This window comes from Leuciscus leuciscus (genome assembly GCF_965113295.1).
Source record: "Leuciscus leuciscus genome assembly, chromosome: 14".
Taxonomy (NCBI): Eukaryota; Metazoa; Chordata; class Actinopteri; order Cypriniformes; family Leuciscidae; genus Leuciscus; species Leuciscus leuciscus.
Window position 1 is genome coordinate 27,244,402 of NC_138738.1, and position 27,820 is coordinate 27,272,221.

The 27,820-nt window shown below is 38.5% G+C and overlaps 1 protein-coding gene and 2 long non-coding RNA genes across 8 annotated transcripts; 1 reads left to right on the plus strand and 2 right to left on the minus strand.

The window, feature by feature from the left end:
* Nucleotides 1–561: 561 nt before the first annotated feature.
* cacng1a (calcium channel, voltage-dependent, gamma subunit 1a) lies at nucleotides 562–24,493 on the plus strand. 4 transcript variants are annotated; one of them, XM_082137033.1, is made up of 5 exons: nucleotides 15,457–15,864; nucleotides 21,729–21,803; nucleotides 22,161–22,298; nucleotides 22,464–22,709; nucleotides 24,342–24,493. In XM_082137033.1, the coding sequence occupies exons 1-4, from the start codon at nucleotides 15,630–15,632 to the stop codon at nucleotides 22,691–22,693; spliced, it is 678 nt and encodes a 225-aa protein (XP_081993159.1). In that variant the 5' UTR covers nucleotides 15,457–15,629; the 3' UTR covers nucleotides 22,694–22,709; nucleotides 24,342–24,493. The 4 variants fall into 4 exon arrangements, with proteins under 4 accessions (XP_081993160.1, XP_081993159.1, XP_081993158.1 ...); XM_082137032.1 differs by lacking the exon at nucleotides 24,342–24,493 and adding an exon at nucleotides 23,029–23,639; XM_082137034.1 differs by lacking the exons at nucleotides 15,457–15,864; nucleotides 24,342–24,493 and adding an exon at nucleotides 562–1,030 and having other exon boundaries at nucleotides 22,464–22,772.
* LOC309474565 lies at nucleotides 7,388–9,585 on the minus strand. 3 transcript variants are annotated; one of them, XR_014197383.1, is made up of 4 exons: nucleotides 9,123–9,585; nucleotides 8,967–9,017; nucleotides 8,759–8,832; nucleotides 7,388–7,961 (listed from the first exon to the last, which is right to left on the minus strand). It is a non-coding gene; the product is annotated as an uncharacterized lncRNA (long non-coding RNA). The 3 variants fall into 3 exon arrangements; XR_014197384.1 differs by having other exon boundaries at nucleotides 7,388–7,763; nucleotides 7,864–7,961; nucleotides 8,967–9,585; XR_014197385.1 differs by having other exon boundaries at nucleotides 8,967–9,585.
* On the minus strand, nucleotides 9,620–11,114 carry LOC309474566. The gene is made up of 3 exons (XR_014197386.1): nucleotides 11,073–11,114; nucleotides 10,493–10,981; nucleotides 9,620–9,969 (listed from the first exon to the last, which is right to left on the minus strand). It is a non-coding gene; the product is annotated as an uncharacterized lncRNA (long non-coding RNA).
* Nucleotides 24,494–27,820: the final 3,327 nt, after the last annotated feature.

Sequence of the window (27,820 nt, forward strand, 5' to 3'; positions counted from 1 at the left end):
TGTATGTTATGATGGAAGAGTAATACAAGTAGAAACTTTCCACCGTAAGGATGTAATAACCACTGTGGTAATTATAGCTATTATAAATATCCATTTCATAATGTTTAAGCAACATTAAGACAACATGGTGAGATTTATCTTTACTTCACTGACATCTTGCAAGAAAGCCATGGGCTGCTTCTCTAGTTCCCAACTCTTATTTACTATCACATTTCCTCCGTCCTACTTGCCTGGAAGATTCTGGTGATCCTAAAGTCCTTGATTCGCTGTTTCAGGTTCAGTATTGGACACCCCTGGTCTGAATTTTTCTTCATGTTTCAAGTTTCCAGGTCATGTTTTTCTTGTCTTTTATTTTAAAATTACTTTTCGTTATAGTCTTATTCATAGTTTCATACCATATGATGTTTTTCCTGCTGGTTTTACATGTCATGTTTTCATTGTTTTTTTGTCTTGTTAATTTGTTATCAGTTCTGTTCTTGTTATCTTGTTTAGCAGTTCTGTTTTATCAGCATAACAGAAAACACAACCAACCCACCATGAACCCAGCAGTTGCTTTACTACATCTACATAAGGAAATACTCCCATTGAGCATTACGTAGAGGAGTGTTGTGGACTGCTCTACCAGGTGGGATTTAATGATGTGGATTTAAAAGACAGTGATCAGAATGGCTTAAACAGCTCTAAGCTCTAGCTGAGTATTGACTATGCCCCGTTGCGTGGTTCCTCATTTATAGTGGGAATTGTGGATGAGGGACTTTGCAATTCCACAGTACTCATCACACCAGAATCTTCTTAAGTCAAGGCATGCCACCCCAGAGTCTTCTCATGTCAAGGACGCCACGCCAGATTACCAAGCCTGGTGGTCCCAGAGGTCCTTCCCCTGACTTTGGTTCTTCTGGTGATAGCCACTGCCGTCCAAGTCCAAGGAGGCTGTCCATGCCTCTTCTATTACGGCCATGGAAGCCACCTGACCCTACAACGTCTCGTCCTCTGCTCCACAGTCCATACCTGGCTCTGCTTCATGGTCCAGGTCCGCCACCATGCCACTTCATTGTTTGTTTAGTCAAACTCATAGTTCAAGTTTGTTTTGTTTTATGTCTTGTATTAAGTTGTTTGTTTTTGGATCATCACCATTGAAAATAAAGCTGCGCTTGGGTTATCTACACTCTCATCTTCGTCTACATAATGCCAGTGGTGTTAAGTTTTCTTAAGAACGTTTTCTTAAGAACATCTTTTTAAGAACAAAATGACAGGCTGTGTTTTTTCACAGTATGCTATCCTACTCGTGAGGTTCCTTTGCCTTTTACAGCAATTTTACAATTTATGTTTTACAAATATAAAACTTTACATTGGTAAATCTTAATGTATTTGTCCATCTATTAACCCTTTAAGTAGCAAGCAGCACCTCACAATCATTTTTTATCATGTTTAATCATTTTGTGGTAACTGAATACATAAAGTGTGTGATGTATGTTAGTTTAATGACATCAACTGTTATAGGAGGATTTGCTTGCTGGACAGTAAAGCAGAAATAGTAATATTCTGCAGAAATGTTTATGTTGTTGCTTGTTTTGTGTTATCACAATGTATGTACTTATACATTCAAAAAAGAGACTGCAACATAGAAGTTGTTATTTGTTATTTCCTTTGCCTTTGATTCCTGCTCGTTCGGACGCTCTTGCTTACTGCTCCGCGCTTTGCTCTATCGCTTTTATATTTTATCTTCTATATTTTTATATTTTAGCTCCTTTTATCACCTAATTTTAACTTCAGCAAATCAGCACAGTGCTCAAACGACAAAGTTTGGATTACCACAAAAACGCAGAATTCTTCTACCCGACCAGCTTACATTCCGGGGAAAGGAAAACACAACTGACTACAAGGATAAGAGAGAAAATGCCTCTTCTGGAATCTACTTGCTGCACTAACTGCCACAGACTTTTACAAAGGATTGCAGTTCTTGAAACAAAGTTATTTACGGGACCACCAAACCAGACGGAACACACAACAGAGCTTCGTCATGGACACCCTCAGCATATAGCCGGTGAGTCCCATGAAACTAGTGCTCCTCGACAGGTACAGAAACAAGCCGATCGACTTACAAATCGATGGCACAAACAGGGAGCGAGACCCAAAGGCACTCGAGACATCAGATTGTCACGAGCCTCACATATTACCGCAGTAGCATCCTCTACCCCAGATACAGCTCTGACAAGGACTGCAAACACTGGTCTCCTACCAACACCTATACATCTTGAGAACAGATTTGAAGTACTAATGAATGTAAATGAGGAATCCCCAAACATGATGAATATGATCGAACACAGACTGTATCAGCCAGTAGCTAACACTGATGCTAACTGGCGCTCAAGGTCGAGCAGACAGCGGCACTCAGCTCAGAGCACAGCCGAGCCAAGGACTCTGATAGTGGGGGACTCCATAATCAGAAACATTAGCAGCAGGGATACAACTACGTGCTGCCTTCCACAAGCTACAACTTCTGATATAAACAGGGAACTTCAAAACATTCTGATGAAACATAAGACTGCAAATCGACTCATAATTCATGTGGGGAAGAATGATATTCATAAAGAGCAGTCAGAACTCCTTAAGAAGGATTTCAATGAACTTTTTGAAACACTTAAAAGACTGAAAGTTCAGACATTCATCAGTGGACCACTCCCAGCAAGAGGAACAAACAGGTTTTCACGGCTGCTTGGGATTAATACATGGCTGCAAAAAACCTGCAATATAAAAGGAGTAAACTTCATTGACAACTTCAATCTTTTCTGGAGTCAGAGACAACTATTTCATCGGGATGGCCTTCACCCAAACAAACTTGGTTCAAGAGTGTTAAAGGACAATATCGACTTCTCCCTCAATCATCCTTCTGCAGTGTGTGTCAATCTGAACGACACACACACACCTGGAAACAGTATGAATGAACACGGGACTTCACTTCAGCAGCAAAATGGACATGCGGTTGACATATCACACAAGGACAATGATAACACCACTGAGCCACAACAACCTCTGCTCATGGACACCATCTCAGCTGAGCCCTGCCCACAGAGCTCACCACAGACAGACATATTAGAACTGCTCCAAGATTCAGCACCCAAGGACGACTTCCTGGAAAACAGCCAGGGAAGCCAGGACAGCATATCCCAGCCTCCGATAACACCTGAGCAACAGCCCCTTTCACCAGATACTTTCTCACTCTCGCCAGCAACTCCACTTTTGTGCTTCTCACAGAAAATGGAAGAACTGGTGCATGCTGGAACCAGACTATCCCACTCTTTTGCTGCAAGCCCCCAGATACCAACCAAAAAACGTCAGGCACCTCAAACACCGAAGCCTGCGCGCCGAGCTCGCCCGCCCCCTCCTCCTGTGAGAGCTCTTCGGCCTCTTCGGCCAAAACGCCAGGGCCCACACCCTCCTCCATCTGCTCGAGGTGAACCAAAAACAACTGATACCAGCTCTCAGTGATGTGTTTTGGGTTCCTGTTATGATAACAGTAACCTTCTCAAATGTTTACAGAACAAGCGGGAACCCAGTGTGCCTGTATCTTTCTCTATTGCTGCTCTATTACAAGATAGAAAGTCTAAGGCCTTCAATAGCCGTACAGCAAACCCAACTAATCTGGTGCCTATTACATGTCAAACTAAGATTGCTGTGGGGACAAAAAGTAAGACTGTTAAGTTAGCACTTTTAAACATTCGCTCACTTAAAAATAAATCACTTCTAGTCAACGACTTAATAACCACAAACAACCTGGACTTTATGTTTCTAAATGAAACCTGGCTAGAAGACAGCTGCAGTGCAACAATCCTCAATGAAACAGCCCCTCCTAACTTTACTTTTATGAGTGTCTGCAGAGCTGTTAAGAGAGGTGGGGGTCTAGCTGCTCTTTTTAAAGATATCTATCAATGTAAGCAAATATCATTTGGGAATTACCCGTCTTTCGAATATCTGGGTACTGTGTTAAAAGGTGCTCTTCGCATTTTACTTATCATTATTTACAGGCCTCCAAAATATTCTCCAGCCTTTGCTGAGGACTTTACAGAACTGTTATCAACAATTACCTCAGAGTTTGACTGTTTTGCCATTGCTGGAGATTTTAACATTCACATAGATAATGCAGAAAACAATATGGCAAAAGAAATCAAAACTGTTTTAAAAACTTTTGATCTGACTCAGCATGTACATGGACCCACACACAATCATGGACACACTCTAGATTTACTTATCAGTAAGGGTCTAAACATTTCATCGATTGTTATTAAGGATGTAGCACTGTCTGATCATTTCTGTATTTTCTTTGATATATTGATCTCTCCTGCCATTGAAGCTAGATCTGTGTCTGTCAAGAAGAGATGCTTAAATGAGAACACTAGTGTACTATTTATGAAGGCTATATCTTTAACACCAAGCATATCTGCTGACTCTGTTGATTTTCTCCTTGATTCTTTTAACTCAAAAGTTAAAAATATAATTGATGATATTGCTCCTGTTAAAGTCAGGAAGAAGAGTGGCAGACAAAAAGCACCTTGGAGAAACTCAACAGCAGTGCAAAATATGAAAAGACAATGCAGAAAAGCAGAGCGCATGTGGCGGAAGACAAAACTTGTAGTCCATTATAACATCTACAAAGACAGCCTGCATGCTTTCAATATGGAACTAGGCAAAGCTAGACAGACTTTCTTCTCAAATATTATAAACAGCAATTTAAACAACACACGCACTCTTTTTGCTACTGTAGAGAGACTGACAAACCCCCCAAGCCAGATTCCTAGTGAAATGCTCTCAAACAGCAAGTGCAGTGAGTTTGCTTCTTTCTTCTCTGAGAAAATCAATAATATCAGAAAGGTGATCAGCACATCCTTGAGTTGCACTGAGGTCAGACAGATCAGACCACCTGAGAAAGTAGTTACTATGTCTGACTTCAAAGAAATTGATGGCAAAATTTTGGAAGAAACCGTACAACACCTTAAAACATCAACATGCGCTCTTGACACACTTCCCACATCTTTTTTCAAAAGTGTGCTAAACAGTTTAGAAGCAGATCTTCTAGAAGTGGTAAATGCCTCACTTCTCTCTGGGAGTTTTCCAAACTCCCTGAAAACTGCAGTTGTCAAGCCCCTCCTGAAAAAGAACAATCTGGATAAGACCATATTAAGCAACTATAGACCGATCTCAAATCTTCCTTTCATAGGCAAGCTCATTGAAAAAGTTATCTTCAATCAGCTGAACAAATTCTTAAGCTCAAATGGATACTTTGACAATTTTCAATCTGGTTTCCGACCGCATCACAGCACAGAGACAGCGCTCATAAAGATAATAAACGATATTCGCTTAAATACTGATTCAGGAAAATTATCAGCGCTGGTACTACTCGACCTCAGTGCTGCATTTGACACTGTCGATCATAACATACTTCTTGACAGGCAGGAAAACTGGGTGGGGCTTTCTGGGATAGTCCTAAAATGGTTCAGGTCATACTTAGATGGGAGAGGTTATTATGTTAGTATAGGAGACCATAAGTCTGAGTGGACATCCATGACATGCGGAGTCCCTCAAGGCTCAATCCTTGCGCCACTCCTGTTCAACCTGTATATGCTCCCAATGAGCCAAATAATGAGAAATAACCAAATTGCTTACCACAGCTATGCAGACGACACACAGCTGTACTTAGCCCTATCGCCTAACGATTACAGCCCCATTGACTCCCTGTGCCGATGCATTGACGAAGTCAACAGTTGGATGTGTCAAAACTTTCTTCAATTAAACAAAGACAAAACTGAAGTTATTGCGTTTGGAAACAAAGATGAAGTTCTCAAGGTGAACGCATACCTTCACTCTAGGGGTCAAACAACTAAACATCAAGTCAGGAATCTTGGTGTGACACTAGAGTCAGACCTTAGTTTCAGTAGTCATGTCAAAGCAAAAACTAAATCAGCATACTATCATCTGAAAAATATTGCAAGAATTAGATGCTTTGTTTCCAGGCAAGACTTAGAGAAACTTGTGCATGCTTTCATCACCAGCAGGGTGGATTATTGTAATGGACTTGTGACAATTTCGTGACGAACCCGCACCTTTTAATTACGATCACATGAATGAACTGAAGTGACCAATCAGGAGACAGACAAAGGATGACGCAGAGGGTATGAAAAGGAAGCGGTAAGGAATTGAAGGGAGGGACGGTAAACGTAAAGACAGCAGGGGACTGACAGCAGACAGTCATAGCTCACGGTTCTCTTCATTCACTGCATGAATCTTTCGTCTGCTACTAAAGATCTGCGTGGAAGTGAATATTACCAGTAACGCGAGTGAGTCAAGTCAAGTCCAAACGTGGAACTTTACCAAACGCACACTGTTTCGAGTTGGTAGCCTACAGTCAACAGAGGGAACGAGCCAAAAGGGATTTAATCGCCGCATTTTTGGGAACCTTCAGACACCAGCTGCCGAGCGTTGCCTGTGTTAAAGCCTTACCTCAGGTACTCACTCCAAATCCATTCCACTCAAGCCCGAAAGTCTCCTCTGTGGCGTGGTGCATTCACGTTAGTGATAAACGCACATTACGTTACACACACACACACACACACACACACACACACACACACACACACACACACACACACACACACACACACACACACACACACACACACACTCACCATTGCTCATTCTAACTCTTTCAAGATACGCTCAGAGCGAGCGCTTTTCTTTTGTTCCTGTTTTGTATGATTTGAGCGTGACGATTTTGCATATGAGTGTAAATGTGATATCTTGAAATTAATTTAAAAATCCTTTTGCAAGGGCGTGCCACCGTTACATAAGTGGCGTCCGAACAGGGACTTGAACGTATAATACTATATTTTGTTGTACCTTCAGATATTCTTATAATTGTGTGAGTCTATTATTTGATTTTGTGAATATAAATTTGAATGTTTTTGGGAAGATTGCATGACTTCTGTGAATAGTGTTAATGAATTGATAAGCTGAAATTTCTTCTTTCAACACTGCATTTGACTTTTTTTTATTTTTTTTATCACTTGTCATAATTGTCATGTAAAGAAATTATTTTGTATTGCTACAACTGTGTGTTGCTGATTTTGGAACCAACTGTTATTTTTGAGCCCTATGATAAGTGTTTTTGATAAGTGGTTAAATGACAGACATCAAGGGTGTGGCTTCTAAGCTAATGGACAATTGAAGTGATTTTCTATGCTAGAAAATTTAATGTGTAGGCCTATTGGTAATTGCTGTGGGGAATCATTTGAAAATTGTGACTTGTGTGAGGGTGTGTGTATGTTAATATTTTTTTTTTTTTTTGATTTACATACTCATCACACAGATTGAAAAACAATACCTTCATTGAACTTGTATACATTGACTGATATACACAATGCATATGGCCACAAAAACACCCTCCCCGTCCACTTTGGTGGATATTGAACCTCCTCCGGACATCCCTACGCCAAGTGGGCAACCGGGGCAACTGCAGAATGCGCAACGTTTCAGGCACCCACTGCCAAGCCCTTCCATTTTCTACTCCACACCCACACTGCCCCACAAACTTCCACAGGGATGGAATGTCCGTTTTGCTTCCACACCACCACCTGCTGAAAACCTTCTTGACCAAGGCCAAACCTGGGAGCAGGAGCTAGATCCTATGCATCTGTGCACCCCATCTGAAACTACTTCTCCAGAAATACAACATGGCTTACCTGGTTCCCTACCTGGTTTCTTTCCCACGCCTGGAAAAGAAATGCATCATCTTACTACACAACTACAAGGGAATTGGGATCGTCTATTTGAAAGTCAAACAAATCAAGAAAAGACTGTAAGTGAACTTACCTATGAAATAAAACAACTGACTTCTCACACTGGTGGGCAACTGGATGCTTTGACTGTAAAAATGGAGTCCAACCATCAGCAACTCTTCACCACCTTAACTGCAACAAAACAACAAGAAGAAACCGAGACTGATCAATTAATTAAAGCCATGAGACTGCTACTAACAGAGAAGCTACAAAAAACTGAAGCTACCATGTGTACTGAATTTCGCTTTATGGTTGAGCAACTACAACTGGAGTTACAGCAGGACATCAAGACCACCCAGCGAATTTTTCAAAAGGAGCATGAGCAACTCGCTGCAGAAGTTACCAAAGGTAACATCAAGATGAATGAACTAGACAGGAAGATAACTGAACTTCAACTTGAAATGAACAGCCTCAAAACAATCAAGGGGGATATAGAAAGGCAAAGTGAGTCCTCATCTACAACCCCACCTAACATACCTGCTGCACCAGTAGTAAGTCCAGCACATCTACTAACTCCTGCCATCAAAAGTGACCACTTAAGACTGACCTTTCCTACTTTTGGAAGATCATCTGATGACCCAGACCCGCTGCTATATCTAGCACGATGTCAAGACTTCCTAGCATTACACCCTCTTGCCGACATTGACATTTTAGCAACTTTTCGCACAGTCCTACATGGCACAGCACGGGACTGGTGGGAGGTCGCTAGATCTTCCATAACCACTTGGGATGAATTTAAAACTGCATTTCTTTCTGCTTTTCTGTCAGAAGATTATGAAGATGAGTTGGCAGAACGAGTCCGTACCCGAACACAAGGAGAAAAGGAGACCATTCGAGATTTTGCTTTTACATACAGAGCTCTCTGCAAACGGTGGAAACCAACCTTGACAGAAGTGGTTAAATTGATTCTCAAAAACATAAAGCCTTACCTGGCCAGTCAGTTACGTAGTCGTGTCACAACAGTGGAAGAACTCGTAAAGTTGGGTCATCAACTGGAGAAGGACTACGAGCAACAACAGCAGTATGAAACTTGTGTGAGTAAACCATCATTCCCAGATGTGTCACAAAAGCCCACAAACAGAACTGCTGACAAACCATCTTCTGTACGATGCTGGAGATGTAAAGGATATCACGCACCTGGAAACTGTCCACATTATTCAGTCACTCCTGAGAATCCACAGCACCCACCTGGTAACAGAAGAGCATTTCAACCTCACAAACATGGTAGCCAACCAACCAGTAATGCTGTAACTGCTACAACCATACCTAAAATGAAAACAACCCCGAAATTACCTTCATCTCCATCTCCTATCATTCCGCCACAGTTAGTAGTGCCTGTCTGCATTGGTGTTTGGGCAGGAAAAGCTATTGTGGACACAGGAGCAAGTTATACTATGGTGCAGGAGGAGGTGTGGAAAAAACTTACCCCACATGAGAAACTGCAACCTTGGACTTTGGGACCTTTGTATCTGGCAAATGGAGAAGCTGAAGTTCCTTTAGGATGGATACATCAACAAATTAATATACATGATCATTCTTTTACTTTACCCATTGCTGTCCTTTCTTCCAAGGCCCTTGCCTATTCAGTAGTTTTGGGTTTGGACTTCATATTTTTTAGTGGCATGCAAATCAACGTCATTGACCGACAATACTTTTTCAAGTCAAATCCAGGAGAACAACATTTGTTTCAACCTGGAAATGCCAATGTGCCTGCAAGCAGCAAATCCCAACGACAAAGAAATGAAAGAAAGCTGCAGAGTCTGTCCTTATTAAGTTCTATACCTCCTCAATCCACACTTATGTTACCATCTCCTGAGATTACAGACTTAACTCTGATTGAAAAGGCTGTGAATGATGCCCACTTACCTCCTGATGGTAAACAGCAATTGCAGGAACTTCTAGAGAGGAACACTCAAGTATGCACACTTCAACTTGGTCGTACTGATGTTCTGAAACATTACATCTACACAAGTCAGCAAGTACCCATTAAACAGAAACCGTACCGCATGTCTCCTGTCAAGCAAGCTCTGGTAAAAGAACAACTGGAAGAGATGCTTAAGACAGGAATTGTGGAACCATCACACTCGGGTTGGGCTTCTCCAGTCGTTCTTGTCCCCAAGAAAGATGGCAGTATGAGATTCTGCGTGGATTACAGGAAGTTAAATGCCATTACCGAAACAGATGCTTACCCATTGCCAAACATTACAGAGATTCTCGAATCACTTTCAGGAGCAGCAATTTTTTCCACAATAGATCTCAACAGTGGTTATTGGCAAGTGGCCATGGACCCCTCAAGTAAATCAAAAACTGCCTTCATCACTCCTTCAGGACTTTTCCAATTTAACGTTATGCCTTTTGGGCTTAGGAACGCCCCCGCGACCTTCCAAAGGTTAATGGAGACGGTATTGGGAAAATTGCGAGGAGAACAGTGTTTTGTTTACATAGATGATATAATCATCTATTCATCAGACCTAAAACAGCATCTACAAGACATTCAAACTGTCTTCCATAAGCTACAAGAAGCAGGTTTGACCATCAACTTGAAAAAAAGTAAATTCTGCCTCCAAGAAATTTCATTCCTTGGTCATGTTGTGAACACTAAAGGCATTATGGCAGACCCAAGCAAAGTTGAGGCCATTCGGTCCTATCCAGTACCCACCAACCTTAAAGAGGTACAACGGTTTCTTGGACTAGCCGGATGGTACCATCGATTTGTGCCGAATTTTTCAAAAATTGCAGAACCCATAAATGCTCTGAAAAAGAAAGGGAAAACATTTCATTGGTCAGATAAATGTCAACAGGCATTTGAGCAGCTCAAGACATGTTTGTCTTCACCCCCCATTCTTAGTCATCCAAATCTGCAGCATCCTTTCACAGTATACACAGACGCTAGTGGCACGGGCTTAGGGGCTGTGTTAACACAAAGAAAAGAGCAAGGAATGGAGGAAGTTATAGCTTATGCAAGCCGAAGCTTAAACCCAGCAGAAACTAACTACTCCGTCACCGAGAAAGAGTGTTTAGCAGTCATCTGGGCGTTAGAGAAGTGGCAACATTACCTTGAGTACAGGATGTTCACAGTTGTGACTGATCACTCTGCCCTTCAGTGGGTAATGTCCTCTACTAAAACCACTGGTCGTCTCATCCGATGGGCCCTGCGTTTACAAAAGTTTGACTTTGTCATCGAATACAGAAAAGGAAAACTAAATGCAGCGCCAGATGCCCTTTCCAGAATGTCCAACTTACCTGCATGCACCTTGTTCACTAGTCTGAACAACGAAGTAGACTTCCCAATCACTGCTATGGACCTATGGGAAGAACAACATAAGGATCCTGAAATTCAAAAGATTTTCAAAGGAATAGCAGAGAATGAGCAAGCTACACCTGAACAATTTGAGATTGTTGAAGACAAGTTGTATCTCAAGACGCAACTGGCCAAAGGGCAAGTTCAGTACAGAATGTACTTACCTAAAAGCCTTATTCCTGAAATTCTTCAGCATTACCATTCACATCCTCTGAGTGGACATGGAGGTATTTTTAAAACCTACAAACGTCTACAGGATGTTGTCTTCTGGCCTAAGATGTGGACAGATGTCAAGAATTACGTTAAATGTTGTGAGAAGTGTCAAACCTACAAATATGACAATCGCAAACCTGCAGGCAAGTTACAAACTGTCACCACCACACGTCCTATGGAAATGTTAGGAGTGGACATTATGGGACCATTGCCTAGCAGCAGCCCACACCGTCACGAATACCTTCTAGTCTGTGTAGACTATTTCTCTCGGTGGGTTGAAATGTTCCCAATGCGTAAAGCAAATGCACAAACCATTGCTTTGATTCTCCGCAAGGAAATTCTTACCCGTTGGGGTGTGCCAGACTTCATCTTGTCCGATCGAGGAACACAATTCGTCTCATTACTTTTCAGAGAATTGTGTTCAAAATGGAACATTGCACAAAAATTAACGACAGCGTACCATCCACAAACGAACATGACCGAGAGAGTGAACCGCACCTTAAAATGTATGATTGCCTCTTACCTGGATGAAAACCACAAAAAATGGGACCAGTACATACCTGAGCTTCGTTTTGCTGTTAACTCCGCCATCCAAGAGAGTATTGGAATGTCACCTGCAGAACTGCAACTAGGCCGAAAGCTCCAAGGTCCAATGGACAAACGGTTCCGATCTCAAGGAAACAACCTCTCACCATCTGATCCATCTTACGATGTTGTAAACCACATAGCTCAGCTAAAGGAAAGAGCTAAAGAGAATTGCATACGAGCGAAAAAACGGCAACTGCGAAACTATAATAAAAACAGACGAGAAGTCTTGTTCAAGGAACAAGATCGCGTCTGGCTGAGGAACTTTCCACAATCCAGCGCCCAACAAAGTTTCAGTGCCAAATTAGCACCCAAGTGGAAAGGGCCTTACAGAGTAATCAAGCAGATGGGTCCAATTAATTATCAAATCGTTTTGGAATCTACGGGCGAAGATGTTAGAGTTACTCACGTCTGTAATCTGAAACCATGCTACCCCAACGCTGCTGATTTGGAGTTATATGGTAAACAAAGACTCCAGGAAATCTTTCAAGAATCCTCAGATGAGGATACAGAATTCCGGGGATTTTAAAGCATATGACTCTCACAACCTTGAGGTTGTTTTTTTCCAGCGGGGGGGAATGTGACAATTTCGTGACGAACCCGCACCTTTTAATTACGATCACATGAATGAACTGAAGTGACCAATCAGGAGACAGACAAAGGATGACGCAGAGGGTATGAAAAGGAAGCGGTAAGGAATTGAAGGGAGGGACGGTAAACGTAAAGACAGCAGGGGACTGACAGCAGACAGTCATAGCTCACGGTTCTCTTCATTCACTGCATGAATCTTTCGTCTGCTACTAAAGATCTGCGTGGAAGTGAATATTACCAGTAACGCGAGTGAGTCAAGTCAAGTCCAAACGTGGAACTTTACCAAACGCACACTGTTTCGAGTTGGTAGCCTACAGTCAACAGAGGGAACGAGCCAAAAGGGATTTAATCGCCGCATTTTTGGGAACCTTCAGACACCAGCTGCCGAGCGTTGCCTGTGTTAAAGCCTTACCTCAGGTACTCACTCCAAATCCATTCCACTCAAGCCCGAAAGTCTCCTCTGTGGCGTGGTGCATTCACGTTAGTGATAAACGCACATTACGTTACACACACACACACACACACACACACACACACACACACACACACACACACTCACCATTGCTCATTCTAACTCTTTCAAGATACGCTCAGAGCGAGCGCTTTTCTTTTGTTCCTGTTTTGTATGATTTGAGCGTGACGATTTTGCATATGAGTGTAAATGTGATATCTTGAGTTATATTTTGCAAATCATGGACTATTGATTACTGCGAGCCTACAACACTCGATCTACATCAAAGACATTGTGATTCGTTATTGTAACCTCTGATGTGAGAAACGTATGTTTTTATTTTGGGTTTTGTTTGTTTTGTAAAAGAATAATATAAATATTTACCCTAAATCTTTCTTGTGGGATGTTTTGTGAAGAAGGGTATTGCTTATACAATTTGTTTTGTGTAACTGGTGGTTTATGAGCTATCCTGGTATAAATTATTATATGTGGTAGACCTTAATTCTACCTGGCGCCCGAATTAATTTAAAAATCCTTTTGCAAGGGCGTGCCACCGTTACAGACTCCTCACTGGCCTTCCCAAAAAGACCATAAGACAGTTGCAGCTCATACAGAACGCTGCCGCTAGGATTCTGAGCAGAACCAGAAAATATGAACATATCACACCAGTCCTCAGGTCTTTACACTGGCTCCCAGTTAAATTTAGGATTGATTTTAAAGTACTATTACTGGTATATAAATCATTCAATGGCCTAGGACCTCAATACATTGCAGATATGCTCACTGAATATAAACCCAACAGATCACTCAGATCTTTAGGATCATATCAGCTAGAAATACCAAGGGTTCACTCTAAACATGGTGAGTCTGCTTTTAGCTATTATGCCAGCCGCAGCTGGAACCAGCTTCCAGAAGAGATCAGATGTGCTCCTACAGTAGTCACATTCAAATTCAGACTCAAAACACTTCTGTTTAGCTATGCATTTACTGAATGAGCACTGTGCCACTGTTCGTCCGACTGTTTGTACTGTACTGTATTTTATTTTATTTTTCTAAACTGTTTTAATTATCCTTATTTCTTTTAATTATTTTAATTTCTCCTATGTCAGCAGGGCATTTAGCCCGAAACTGTAAATGCCCACTCAGAAGGTAAAAGAAAGTGATAATGTGAAAGTGACGTGTATTAATGTGGGCTTGAAAGTAGAACAGTGTTTAAATGACGATATTAAAGTTTTCGTCTGAGAAAGAATGTGAACGCAGTGCTAAAGAAAGTGAAAAGAACGTGTGAGTAAATGAGGGAGAAAAGAAAGTTAAAGGAAAGTTGATAGATGGAAGTCGTAAGAAGATTGAAGGTTAAAAGAAGGAAAGATTTAAGTCTTAAGGGAATCCTTTGAAGGAAAGATCTATAATAATATTATTTTTTATTTTTAAAAGTACTGTATTTTATTGAATTTTTCTAAACTGTTTTAATTATTCTTAATTCTTTTTATTATTTTAATTTCTTCTATGTAAAGCACTTTGAATTGCCATTGTGTATGAAATGTGCTATATAAATAAACTTGCCTTGCCTTGCCTTGCCTTATTTAAAATGTTATTTTTCAACACACAATATCCACTAATTTCAATAAAATTTGGTTTTATATCCGTATATGGTACTAAATGGCACTACATGATACTACTATCTGATACCAAAGGTCCTACAACAGTACCCTCACTAATCCCAGAAATATCTCAAAACAGAAACAAAAAAGCTTCTTCTATTCTCAACAGTTTTTCTGTTATTTTATATAATAAAGGCCTAAAAAAACATATAGGCTAATACTGCCCTAGTTACCTACAAATGCAGAATGTTCCCCAATCCCCAAATGTTATTGTATTGTTTTAATTTGGTTTGGTTTTTTGTGAACCAATTGTTAAGGTCCCAAGAACATTATTTTTAAGTTTTGTTTTAAAATTGCACACTTCCACCAAGCTCTCCCTCTCCCTCTCCCTCTCCATCTCCACTCTTTCCCTGTGTCCAAATATGCCTACTCCATAAAAAAATAAACAAAATAACATAATGTGAGCTGAGTAGCATGTCTACATTCATAGTATTCATAAAACAGTAGATGAAAAGTACCCTGGTTCAAACTGCCTTGAGAATGCGTCTGGCCATTTGTAACAGTTTTTCTGTTTGGAACAAAGGACAGAATCAATTCATCAGTTGTCCTACATTTATTAGATACTTCAGTGATCACTTTAATAAAATTTGTTAACAGTTTATAACAACTAATGCTTAATTCTGCTTGTCATGGAATAGACACGCCCTAGTTATCACAAATGGTTATCTGATATGTCAACAGCCAGACATTAGACTCACAGCACACATTTATAGAAGCCCAACGTATCCCCCACATACCTCTTGTGAGACAAGCCAGTTTGGTCATCAACTTTCCTGATGAGCCTCAACAGCTGCGACTTGAGTCTGGCCTCAGCATAAATACTAGGGCACTGCCATTTAGCCTATTTTATCCATGCACAAGCACAGTTCTGCACTGAGCCTTTAAGAATCAAGTCTCTGTTATACACTGTCCAGATATTCAGTGATTACTTCACTGAAAGAATTGTTCTCGTGTCATTTTTCATTTTATTTGTCTATTAGCAGTGGATACCGGACAAAATGAAGAAGGAAACCAAGACAAAAATCTTGTTTTTTGTAATATTGGTGGGCTCAGTGTCCATGTTTACAGCGGTGGTGACAGACCACTGGGCTGTATTGAGTCCTCGAGTGGAGAACGTAAACACAACATGTGAGGCAGCCCACTTCGGCCTTTGGAGACTCTGTAAGAAATACATCTATATTGAGGATGAAGAATTTGTTGGTAAAAGCTGTGGACCTATCAGCTTACCGGGGGGTAAGTGACAACGTGAGAAATGTTGATCAGATAAACAGGCCTTTCTGAATCTCTTGCTCAATATCCTATAAAGTCTCTGCATAATGATTGTTTAATAGTTTTATTTTATTTTTCTTTGTATTCATGCACTAAATGAGGTGAAAATTGATAAATATTTATTTTTAAAGTATGGAAGCTAGTGAAAGTAAATATCGATGGTTTAAAATCAACACATCTTCGGAGGTTAAATGTTGGAGAGCATGTCTTAACATAGACTCAAAATGTGTTTTACTCCTGAACATAGTATATGTGCAGGATTTAAGTGAATTGCTTCAAGCTGAATTTCCCATCATCAAAACTCAGTCACAGTTAAGTACTGAAGTATGTCTCTATTTAGATCAGGCAATTAGTTGTTTTTTAAACTATCTGGTTATTTTATTTGGTACATATAGTCCCTAACCCCAGATCTGTAAAGTATTAAATAGATTTTTTTTATTTTACAACACAGTGTAAGCAGTTTTGTAACCAATATAAATATGAATATAAAAATAAAAATAATTAATTACATTTCTAATTCTTTGTATTAATTACCTAATAAGAATCTGTTTTATATGATATTACATAACAATGTTTGTGAATGTTATTAATGAAAATGATTAACTAATTATTTACTGGTACACAATAATTATACAGGATTTATGCAGGATCTGCACAGGATTAAGGTTGACATGTAAGGTCTGCACAGGATTAGGGTTGTTACTCATTATCTTAAAAAATGTTGCTCTAAAGGTCTGTTTTTTACATGATTGAATTTTTTTAAAGTACGATTATTTATTTATTTGTTTATTTATTTTATAAAATGAATGTAATTTTTTTTTTATTATAAAATAATGTATGAAAAGGCACAGATATCTATTTCCCTAGCATATGGAAAGTCCTTTTCACATTAGACATGGACAGTTGGGTACAACGGGGCTAAAGGCATACCTTAAGAAAACTGTGCTTTTCACTACTCCCATAGTGTATGATTGCAGAAAAAATATGTATGTTTTTATTGACAATTTTTGGAGCAACTGATTTTGCGTAAAAATAAATCATAAAAGTGGTTTGGCCCTTTACCCCACACACGTGGTTCAAAACAGTCACTTTATCAAAGTTTTTGTTCAATACTATCATTAAATTATGTTCATTTTAAAAATACAGAAACAAATTATTTTTTATTTTTTTAAAGTAAAGATTCTGCAAGTATTGAATGAGATCCCATAATAAAATAATATAGTTTTACAGTCGTAATAAATAGGATATTTTATTATATGATATGATTAATATCATATTTTTAAATATGATTGTAACGAGGTTAAATGTTGTGGGAAGAAGGAGGCGGGAACCGGCGAACATTCAAACACATTTTAAAGGTGGGGTATGTAATTCTCTTTTTTGGCCATTTTTTCAAAATCACTTGAAATCCTATTCCTAACCCACTTACAGCCACTGAGTTAGAAGCACTGAAATAAAAATTAAGCAATTTAATCATCTGTGGAACGGGCAGGACTCGAAAAACTCCAGCTAATCATTTCCAAGACCACCTAGAATCATTGGACAGTAAGTGCGTCAATCAAACGGTCGTACCATCCTCCCCTCCCCCATCCATGTCCATGTTCTTTGAATGGGTGGAGTCAAAGGAAAGAAGGTAGGACCATTTGAGTTGTGTATTTTCAAAATCTGCCGGCCGTTTTGCAAATCACATACCCCACCTTTAATGATACAAATACAAAACGAAAGTAAAAGACAGCAGCCCCTCACGGATGACTGCTGTCACAATAAAACACAACACAACACAACACAACACAACACAACACAACACAACACAACACAACACAACACAACACAACACAACACAACACAACACAACACAACACAACACAACACAACACAAGTTCAGGCCTGTCCTCTCTCCATCTCCACTGTCGTCGCTCCCCCTTTATGCTTCCGCTCCTCCGTGAGAGATAAGAGACCGGTGCGTCGCGCAGGTGTCGCTCATCAATCACGCCGCCGCTCTCACGGCCCTCGGCTCGGCCTCGTCCTCGTCCTGCTCGCCACAATGATGGTTTCATTATAACTTTGATATTTGATATTTACCATCTGAATCTAACCATGTCATGTCATCAAATGGAAAAGTCAGCCAGCTATTTTGTTATCATGTTAATTATTGTGTCTTTCGCCCCAACAGCAGGGGCGCCTTTTTGCAATAATTTTTTGCGATTCTCATTTGCTACTTAAATCTACAACATTTTAAAGAACGTTAAATATTATATCAATTTAGCACAGAATCAACTTTGCCCTGCTGCCCACAATCGCATCAAGGATTTCCACAGGCATCCTGAAAAAAGGCTGTTTAGGGAAGTCATGTGGCATGTTTTTGTGCCATCTAGTGGTTTAGAGGAGAATAAAATCAAATGCGCCTTTTACCCCGGTGCGCCTTTAACCCTGTTGTATGTACCCTACTGTTTAAAAACCACCTTAAATAATTCGATAATTGAGTTCGTAAAAAAGAAAAAGAAAAGAAAGAGTCAAAAAGAGTCTTCCTAGAGAGTTCCTAGCTGTAATCTAGGCAAAGGGTGACTACTTTGAAGATGCCAAAATATAGATAATAGAAATTTAGATATAGAAATATAGAAGATACAATTTCTTTATTTAACAATTGTCATTTCTACATCATTCCCATAACTCATTGTGTTATATTAATTTTATTTTATTTTAATGACTTTACTATTCTGTAGAAAATAGTATATAATAGTAGAAACTAGCAATAATAAATAATGATTAGGCATATCCAAACCTTTGACTGAGTGTATTGTTCACAAAAATTGGTGTAGTACAAATAGAAGGGAAAAAGAGACATGCCATCCTACCAGCCTAAATTTCAAGCAATATTTGGCGACTAATCATTTTAATCGAAAGGTATGAATAATTGTGTCTAAACTCCCTTCCTCCTTCCAAATATGTATCCACTGTAATTATAAAACCAAGAGATAATCAGAGGTTTTCAGAATGTCTCCGAAGAGAGAGTCCTATATCCATCTATCCCTTAGTCAGGCCCATGGCTTGTCTGCAAATCTACTGGGAATTCCCTGTCTATGGAACTTGTTTTAGGTGCTATGACAGCTCTTGCATGGAGATCACTGCTAAGCACAATGACAGGATGTACCTAACAGGTGTGGACTATTTGTGTCTTTGAACATGAAAGACAAGGAGTGACAATGCCATGCCCTATAGCTATAATACCATAACATATTTTAACAAAATAAAAATAACGCTGCCTTTTTTTGGGACCCTATCCCTAAAGCCGATATGTCAGCTTGTTCAGTCAACATGAGGACACCACATCCAATTTCAATTAGGCCCAATTAAGCCTATTACCAGTTAGGCACTTTATTTTCACTTTTCTTAAATTTTACTTAATATAAATGCTTCTCCGAGCTGAGATGTGATGGGAAAAGGAAGAAAGTATGAGAAAGGTCGATTCGAACTTGCGTTGGTCATGTAAAAAGCTTTGTCCACTATCTTTACTCGTTCACCGTTACAAGACAGGTTTGTTTTGCGATTTAATTTAATTTAATTTATTTTATTCAGCCTCTCTGAGCCGATATGCAACGGGGATGGTGGATTTGAACATGTTTCAGTCTTGTCAAAATCTATATTCCCTATCATTACTTTTCACTGCTTCAGTTTCTTTTTCAATTTTGTTGTCTCAACCAGAAAATGGTGGGTGGATGTAGTGCAAATATCTTTAGGCTAGTTTGTGTAAATAGACATTCTGAAAAAATAATTTTGACCCCAAACTCTGCTTGCTTTCAAATCCGTTTAAGACATGTTTCCAAATGATAAAAAATTGGTCAAACAGAAAGTCTATAAAATGAGGTTGAATTTAACCAATTGATTGTTTTTAGCACATGACAAAACATACCCAGCTGTGTGAGTACGTGTGCGACTGGTAAAATCTATAATTAGGCTGTGTAAATAGTCAGCTGTCCCAAGATGGGAGACACTCTTAATTTAAGAGTGGTACAATTCCATTTCTGTGACTGACGGTCACATCTGAGAGAACGGTATACCTATCAAATAATACCCCTCCGACTATGGCCCATATCATTAAAATTATTCAAACTTATGGTAACAGTCACATGTTTTTGAGAACATATCAAGATTTGGTGTCACTAACAACAGACAGGTGGATTTGACTTTCACATCTGCTGTATGACATGGCATTATACAGTCCATTACTTTTAACATAGATCCATGACAGTTTCAGGGAGTATCTAATGAATGAGGAATGTTAGGAATGAGACTCCAACATTGTAGTATCAAATTTGTTCTGTCATATTAAAAAACTATAGACATAAATTATCTTGGACATTTATGCTTCTGAGAGGCAGTTTTTAGCCACTCAACTTCATTGCCAGACATTGCATAATTACAAGGCACATGATTCATTTAATAGGCTCAAGGCACATGATTCATTTAATAGGCTACTGCTTGTATATTTGGCACTCAATGAAAGGGTATCTACATGCAACTCAGAACTATAGCAATATAGTTGTGAAACCAGACCTCATCAGTCATTTCTGTAAATAAAACAATGCAATTCCAGGTAGACAACACCAGGTTGCAATATTTTCCCCATTTTTCAAATAATGATTGAATACATTAGGCAGAAGCTAATATGTGACCCTGGACCACAAAATCAGTCTTATGTGTATTTTTTTTTTTTTTTTGATTTATACATCATCTGAAAGCTGAATACATAATCTTTCCATTGATATTAGGTTTGTTAGGATATGACAATATTTGGCCTAGATACAACTATTTGAAAATCTGGAAACTGAGGGTGCAGAAAAATCAAAATATTGAGAAAATCGCCTTTAAAGTTGTCCATTTCTATAGGCGATTGTGCTGCATCCACTCACAAAAATAATTTTTTTATATATTTAAGGTGGGAAATTTACAAAATATCTTCATGGATCATGATCTTTACTTAATATCCTGATGATTTTTGGCATAAAAGAAAAATCGATAATTTTGACCCATACAATGTTTTGTTGGCTATTGCCACAAATATACCCGTGCGACTTAAGACTGGTTTTGTGATCCAGGGTCACATATTGCTATGCTTTGATTCGACAGTCTTTGTCATTCTAGCAGCCTCATGAAGCCAACTCTGAGTCGTTTACAGTTGTCAAAATAACTCAACATATATATTTAGCTGCTCGTAAAAAAAAAAAAAAAAAAAAACTTTGCAGTTGACACTTAAGGCAACAGGCAACTCACAAGCATTATTGTGAGGGTATGAATAAACTCAGTCTTAGCCTATAATACACATATGTGACCCTGGATCATAAAACCAGTCACAAGTCGCACGGGTATATTTGTGGCAATAGCCAACAATACATTGTATGGGTCAAAATGATCGCTTTTACTTTTATGCCAAACATCATTAGGATATTAAGTAAAGATCATGTTCCGTGAAGATATTTGAGATAACTTTATCTTTTAGATAAGATAGATAACTTTAATGGTGATTTTCTCAATGTTTCGATTTTTTTGCCACCCTCAGATTCCAGATTTTCAATAGTTGTATCTCGGCCAAATATTGTCCTATCCTAACAAACCATACATCAATGGAAAGCTTAATTATTCAGCTTTAGGGTGATGTATACATCTCAATTTCAAAAAATGGATCCATGTGATTGGTTTTGTGGTCCAAGGTCACACATCAATAGTAGCCAGCGAAAGGAAAATACATTTCCCCTTGAACATTCTTACATGGGGTTTCATTCAAATGTATAATTAAATGTAAAAAAAAAAAATGTTTCTCTCTCTCTCAGAAATCAACTGCTCTTACTTCAGACACTTCACACCAGGGGAAGATTCTGAAATCTTTGAAGTTAAAACTCAGAGAGGTAAGTTCATAGTCAAATCAATTCAAGCCTGACTTTATACTGTATTGGTTGGAGAATGCTTTTATGCACCATTATTTTCTTCTGCGGCATGTACTGTAAGGGTGAAGCAGTGGAAGGAACATATAATAAAGGATGAAATAAGAAATAATCACAGTGGAAGAATCATAGTGGAAAGTGTTACCCTGTTTTTGGAGGAAATACAAGAGTGTGCAGAGTATAGAAACTTTTTATAGAGGCATCTAGGGAAATAGTTCTGAAGCATGAGTCATATCATATTTGAAAGTCATTGTCATTGACATTTGATTCACTGTCATACTTTAAAATAGACATGGTGCTCTTTCTGATTTCTCTACTCAGAATACAACATCTCAGCAGCAGCCATAGCCCTCTTCAGTCTGCTCTTCATGATTCTGGGCACATTGTGTGTGTTGGGTTCCCTCAGAAAGGGAAAGGACTATCTGTACAAGCCTGCTGGCATGTTCTTTGCTTTTGCTGGTAAGATACATCTAATCACAGCTTCATTTGCCTTACCTGAAACAAAACTATTGACAGACAGCCAGATAGATAAACATTCATTTTCTAGATTCCACAACTTTTTTACATTCGTGGAAAAGCTATAGAGAAATCTTTAATAATATCTTTTCATATTTTTGTACTCAGGTCTGTGTGCCATCATCTCAGTAGAGGTAATGCGGCAATCAGTCAAAAGGATGATAGAAAGCGAGGAAACTATCTGGATCGAGTATTACTATTCTTGGTCTTTTGCTTGTGCATGCACGGGTTTTGTCCTGCTTCTCCTCAGTGGAATTGGTCTACTGCTCGTCTCCATGCCACAGATACCAAGAAATCCATGGGAAACCTGCACGGACGCTGAGCCTGAACAGATATAGAGCAATAACGCAGCAGGTAAACCATTGGCTCACAATATACCTAGACCTTTTTTGTAAACCATTGGCTCACAATATACCTCTTTGATACAAAGTGAGATCAATCCCCCCTGCAAACTGGCACTGAACAAAATAGGTGTGTAAGACCAAAATCATGCCAGCAAGTAGCTAAGCTTTTCAATCTTTATAGTATTCATTGCTATATAGGCCTACGTAACATTTCAACACCATAATGTGTAAAATCTTTAAATGTAATATGAAGAGTGCAGCTGTCTTTATGAAACTGGAATTTTTGTGTAACAATTCTGTACATAAACTTTCCCTGTATGTCTGTTTAGGACGCTGGAATGGTTTAAATGGAGAAGGGTTGGAGAACAATTGTGATTGCAAGGGCTGAAGTGTTTATTAACACCTGGCTAACATATTCGAAAGATGATGTATTTGGAAAGTTCATCTGCACTCATTTGCAGATGGGGAGTATTAAGAAAATAATAAAATGGCACAAAATTTTGCTCAAGCATTATTCACATCCTGTAAATGGGTTTAGTATGTTTTTTTCCCAGATGTGTGAATGCTGCTTTAGTTTTGTGTAAATCTAATTTTAATAATAATTTTAACAGTAATTATCTTTTGCCTTGGGTACAGAGTTGTCCTCAACTGCCCTGAGCAGAATGTAAATGTTTGGTCTGCTGTGCTTACTGAATGATTGGCCAGACATTTTGGAATATTGTCAGATCTTGCAGGTGCAAAGAAAAATGGCATCAATTTCACCCTTATGTGAAGGAGTAAAATTACTCTTAGACTTTCCAAGTCTACAGCTTCCTGAAATGCACCCACAAACTGTGTTTACATGCTTGAAATGGATAGGTGTTCGGATAGATTTATGAGATTCTGTAAAATTTGTTTCAAATTTCTAATTTGCTCAGTATTTTTGTTGATTTTATATATATATATATATATATATATATATATATATATATATATATATATATATATATATATATATATATATATATATATATATATATATATATATAGAGAGAGAGAGAGAGAGAGAGAGAGAGAGAGAGAGAGAGATAAATGCCCAGTATAATTAAAACATATATTAACATTAATTAATATATTAACTACAAATTTAAATTCACAAGGCTTTGTGACATTAATTAAAATTTTACAGAACATTCTAATTTGCTCAGTGGGCTTAAAAGTCTTATTATAAAGTTGGCTGCTGGATTTTGAATGTGGGGATCACTGTCACTGTCACTGTCACAGTCACACTGCCTAAACAAACACCAATGTGGTGTAGGAGCCATAGCCTTGTGGGCAGCGCTCCAACATCTAGTAATACAACCTTTTGGGTAACCCAAGTTCCAGTCACTGATTCCTGATCATGTTCCTCTCCTCTCCTCTCCTCTCCTCTCCTCTCCTCTCCTCTCCTCTCCTCTCCTCTCCTCTCCTCTCCTCTCCTCTCATGTCATATCTATAATAAAGACCAACAATATAATAATAATAATAATACAAATCTTGGTGTTGTTCTGTTTGTGGTGGCAGTTAAAAGTCTTTAAAAGTCATTTACTGAGGCAAATACTTAAAAATGCAATGTCACCGTGAATACTTTGTATTTATTCATTTTGATGTTGTTTGCATGCAGAACAAGAGGCCATGGATATTTGGATCATGTTATGCTACCCAACAGAATTTATGTATTTCTGATATTACACCCATATTTCTAATAAAAAGAATAGGCTAACTCCTGTGTTCATGCCAACATTTATTTTGCCTCTGTTATTGTGTGATTCATTAAAAAAATGGCCTAAATAAGATCATAAGTCACAACATTGATTTAATTTACACCATGCAGAGGTTTTGATATTCAGGTTTTCTAATTATTTTTAATATTTATATACCACTGTATGAATTTGATGTTTGATGGTGGAGGGACCTCCGACTGTTTGTTTGAAATGGGCCTCTAGTTATGAACGCGAGATCATTCATTCTCATGAGACATGCACAATGCACCACATCAGTTGTCTCAGCTGCAGATATATCTTTTCAAGGGTACTGCTGTTATATTTTTATGTAACACCTCAGGGAATTCATTGGATAGAGACATCAAGACTCTAGAGAAATCATTTATGGGTTCCTTTTAAGCTTGCAGGATGCCAGCTGGACAATGCTGAAGTAGGTACAGAAGCAGACTGTACCTTTAACACAGGGGTGTCCAAACTCTGTCCTGGAGGGCCACTGTCATGCAGAGTTGAGCTCCAACTTGCCTCAACACACCTGCCTGGAAGTTTCTAGTATGCCTAGTAAGACCTTGATTAGCTGGTTCATGTGTGTTTGATTGGGGTTGGAGCTAAACATTGATTGCAGGACAATGGCCGTCCAGGAGTAGGTTTCGACACTCCTATTTTAGAGCTTGAAGATTACCTCTATTGACAGAACCCACACTATCATTCCATTATAGCCTACAGACACAGCCATCATTTAATTTAAATTAAAATGTCATTATAATTTTAAAGTGACAATTATCATTGGTTGTTCTTGTTAGGCTACAGTATAAGAACATCTTTAGCGATCTTTATATTTCAAATTAGCTTCACAACATCCGGGAGAGATTCCCATGTTTAAAGGGTAACTAAACCCCTGGTCAGAGCCTGACTCCACCCACTGGCAATATTTGAAAAATGCTGGAAAAGTAGGCAGAGCCCAGTGGAGAGGGGGCGTGCATCTGTGACGTATCTCTCTGCAGGCAAGGGCGTGGTTAGTTGGTACCCTCTGATGTCAGAGGGTACCACAACTTCCAATAGGAAAATTCAACTGCAGTAGCCACTGTTCAACCTGAAGAGGGCAGCACTCAGACGTTTTTACACCATATTTAGTAAAATTAAAACACTTTAAACACAAATGTCAAAAAAACTACTTGAATCAATGAACAGCACTATTAAAGCCCCATTCTTACAGATCATTAACTAAAAAAAGTTGGTTTAGGGTTTAGTTACCCTTTAAAGACAGTGCATGGATTATTCATGAGTGATAAGGATGCTGGGGATGTACAATATTGAGTTAGATTCCTTGCATATTTTAAAATAAATAAATTATGATCCACAAATCAATGTAAAGATACTCACAAAAAAATAATTAATAATACAAATGAAATGAAATCTACAACATTAAAGGAGTCCAATTTGTGTGCCTGTCTTGACACTATAAGGCAAGGCAAGGCAAGTTAATTTATATAGCACATTTCATACACTATGGCAACTCAAAGTGCTTTACAGAAAGGAATTAAAATAATCACAAAATAAAAGCAAGGAAAACAGTTTTTAGAAATTAAAAGAGATGTGATACAGTTATAAAATGAATTAAACGAGTAAAAAGATGATACATAGATTCAGTATAATTTCAGTCATCTGGCTAAACACTGGTTTATCATATTTTTCACAACTCCCAGTTTTACTCTGAGATTTTCCCATGGTGATTAAACTGTGTCTGTGGTGTTATTTCGGCACCTAAGAAATCTATTGGACGTCTCCGATGGACCCGATTTTCCCCTAAAATCGGACAGGAGGAGCTCTAGGACTCTAATTACACATCAGACTCACTACTCCACCATAGACCCAGGTCATCAGCATGGTTTCATCTCTCAAGTTCCCCAATTAAGTTATTTATGTTTGTCTCTTACCCAATTCTTTGTGCCATTTGAGTTCAGTTTAGAATCAAAAGGAGGAATACAGTGCAATCAGTCGGACATACAGTGGATACAGTTATAAAAATAATTAAAAGAGTATTAAGATTATACATAAAAAAACTTCTCATAAATACACTGTAAATGATTTCTGTTGTTTTCACAGCATTATACTGTTTTTCTCAACAGTTTCTTGCTGTATAACCTATGTACAGTATGTTACTGTAGATTGTGTTGCTTTCACAGTATTATTTTGTATTTTCAACAGTTATGTACTGTGCACACAGTTGACAGTATGTTACTGTAGATTTTCAATGCATTCTGGGAAATTATTAGTTACTGTAAATCTAAATACAGCAGTGCAAATTGACCGCGAAAAACACCACACACAATTCCACAAGTAAAATTGCTAGCCTACTAACGTTATCCTTACATAAAACATTTTCAGGACTGGGTGACCATTAAAGGGATAGTTCACTTTGAAATAAAATTTTGGTATGTTTTAGCTTACCTCAAGGGCATCCAAGATGTAGGTGTCTTTTTTTCCGCAGTAGTTTCAATTTTGATATTTTTAGGTCAAACCGTTCTTGTCTGTCAGTAATATAATGCAGGTCGATGGTCACTGTCTCAAAGAGCATGCACAGAGTCCAAATTAAAACAATTCCCCATCGTCCAAATTAAACAATTCCCAAATTAAACAATTAAACAATTAATTCATAATGTCGAAATAATTCCAAAACGATTAAAAAATATATATTTGAGAGTGGAAATGAATGTCTTTTTTATTTTTAAATAAGTGTTTTTTCCCCCCTACATCTAGAAACTTTTAGTTTTGTAAATGGGGGTAATTTTTGAAGGATGAACAAAATAATGTTTTGGTCATCACATTAAAAATAACATTTAAATATATGACCATATTTGAGTTTTGAAGTGCTAGAAAATATATGTGATGTACTTGAAAGCGTTTTACTATTCCTGCCAAACCTCCATGGTGACAGTTAGTATTTAGCCTACTACATTAAATCCATCGTGAATGTTTCTGATTTGTGGACGTAATCATGGCACAATGTTTCTCCTGGTTTCCACGCAGAGCTGTTTGATCTTATAGAGATCTATGGGTAATAACGGAGAAATTTGAATGCTTTTCACTAGATCTCACTATTTCTGTGGCGAATTCACATGCATGCTTTCTTTACTGTAGCCTATCTTTTTGTCGCTTGATCAAGATCGGCTCGCGCTGCACTGTCTGACATTGGTCCAAACTGATAAACTGTCAGTGAAGCAGAAGCACAAATGATTATCGCATGATTGAGTTTGCCATTTGATGTTGGGCAGCGTTGTTGTGTTCTATCTGCTATCTAAATTTTGGTCGGCAGGACTGAACCGAAAGCCAATAACGGTTCAATACGAATATATAATTATAATTTATTTCTGTGATCATT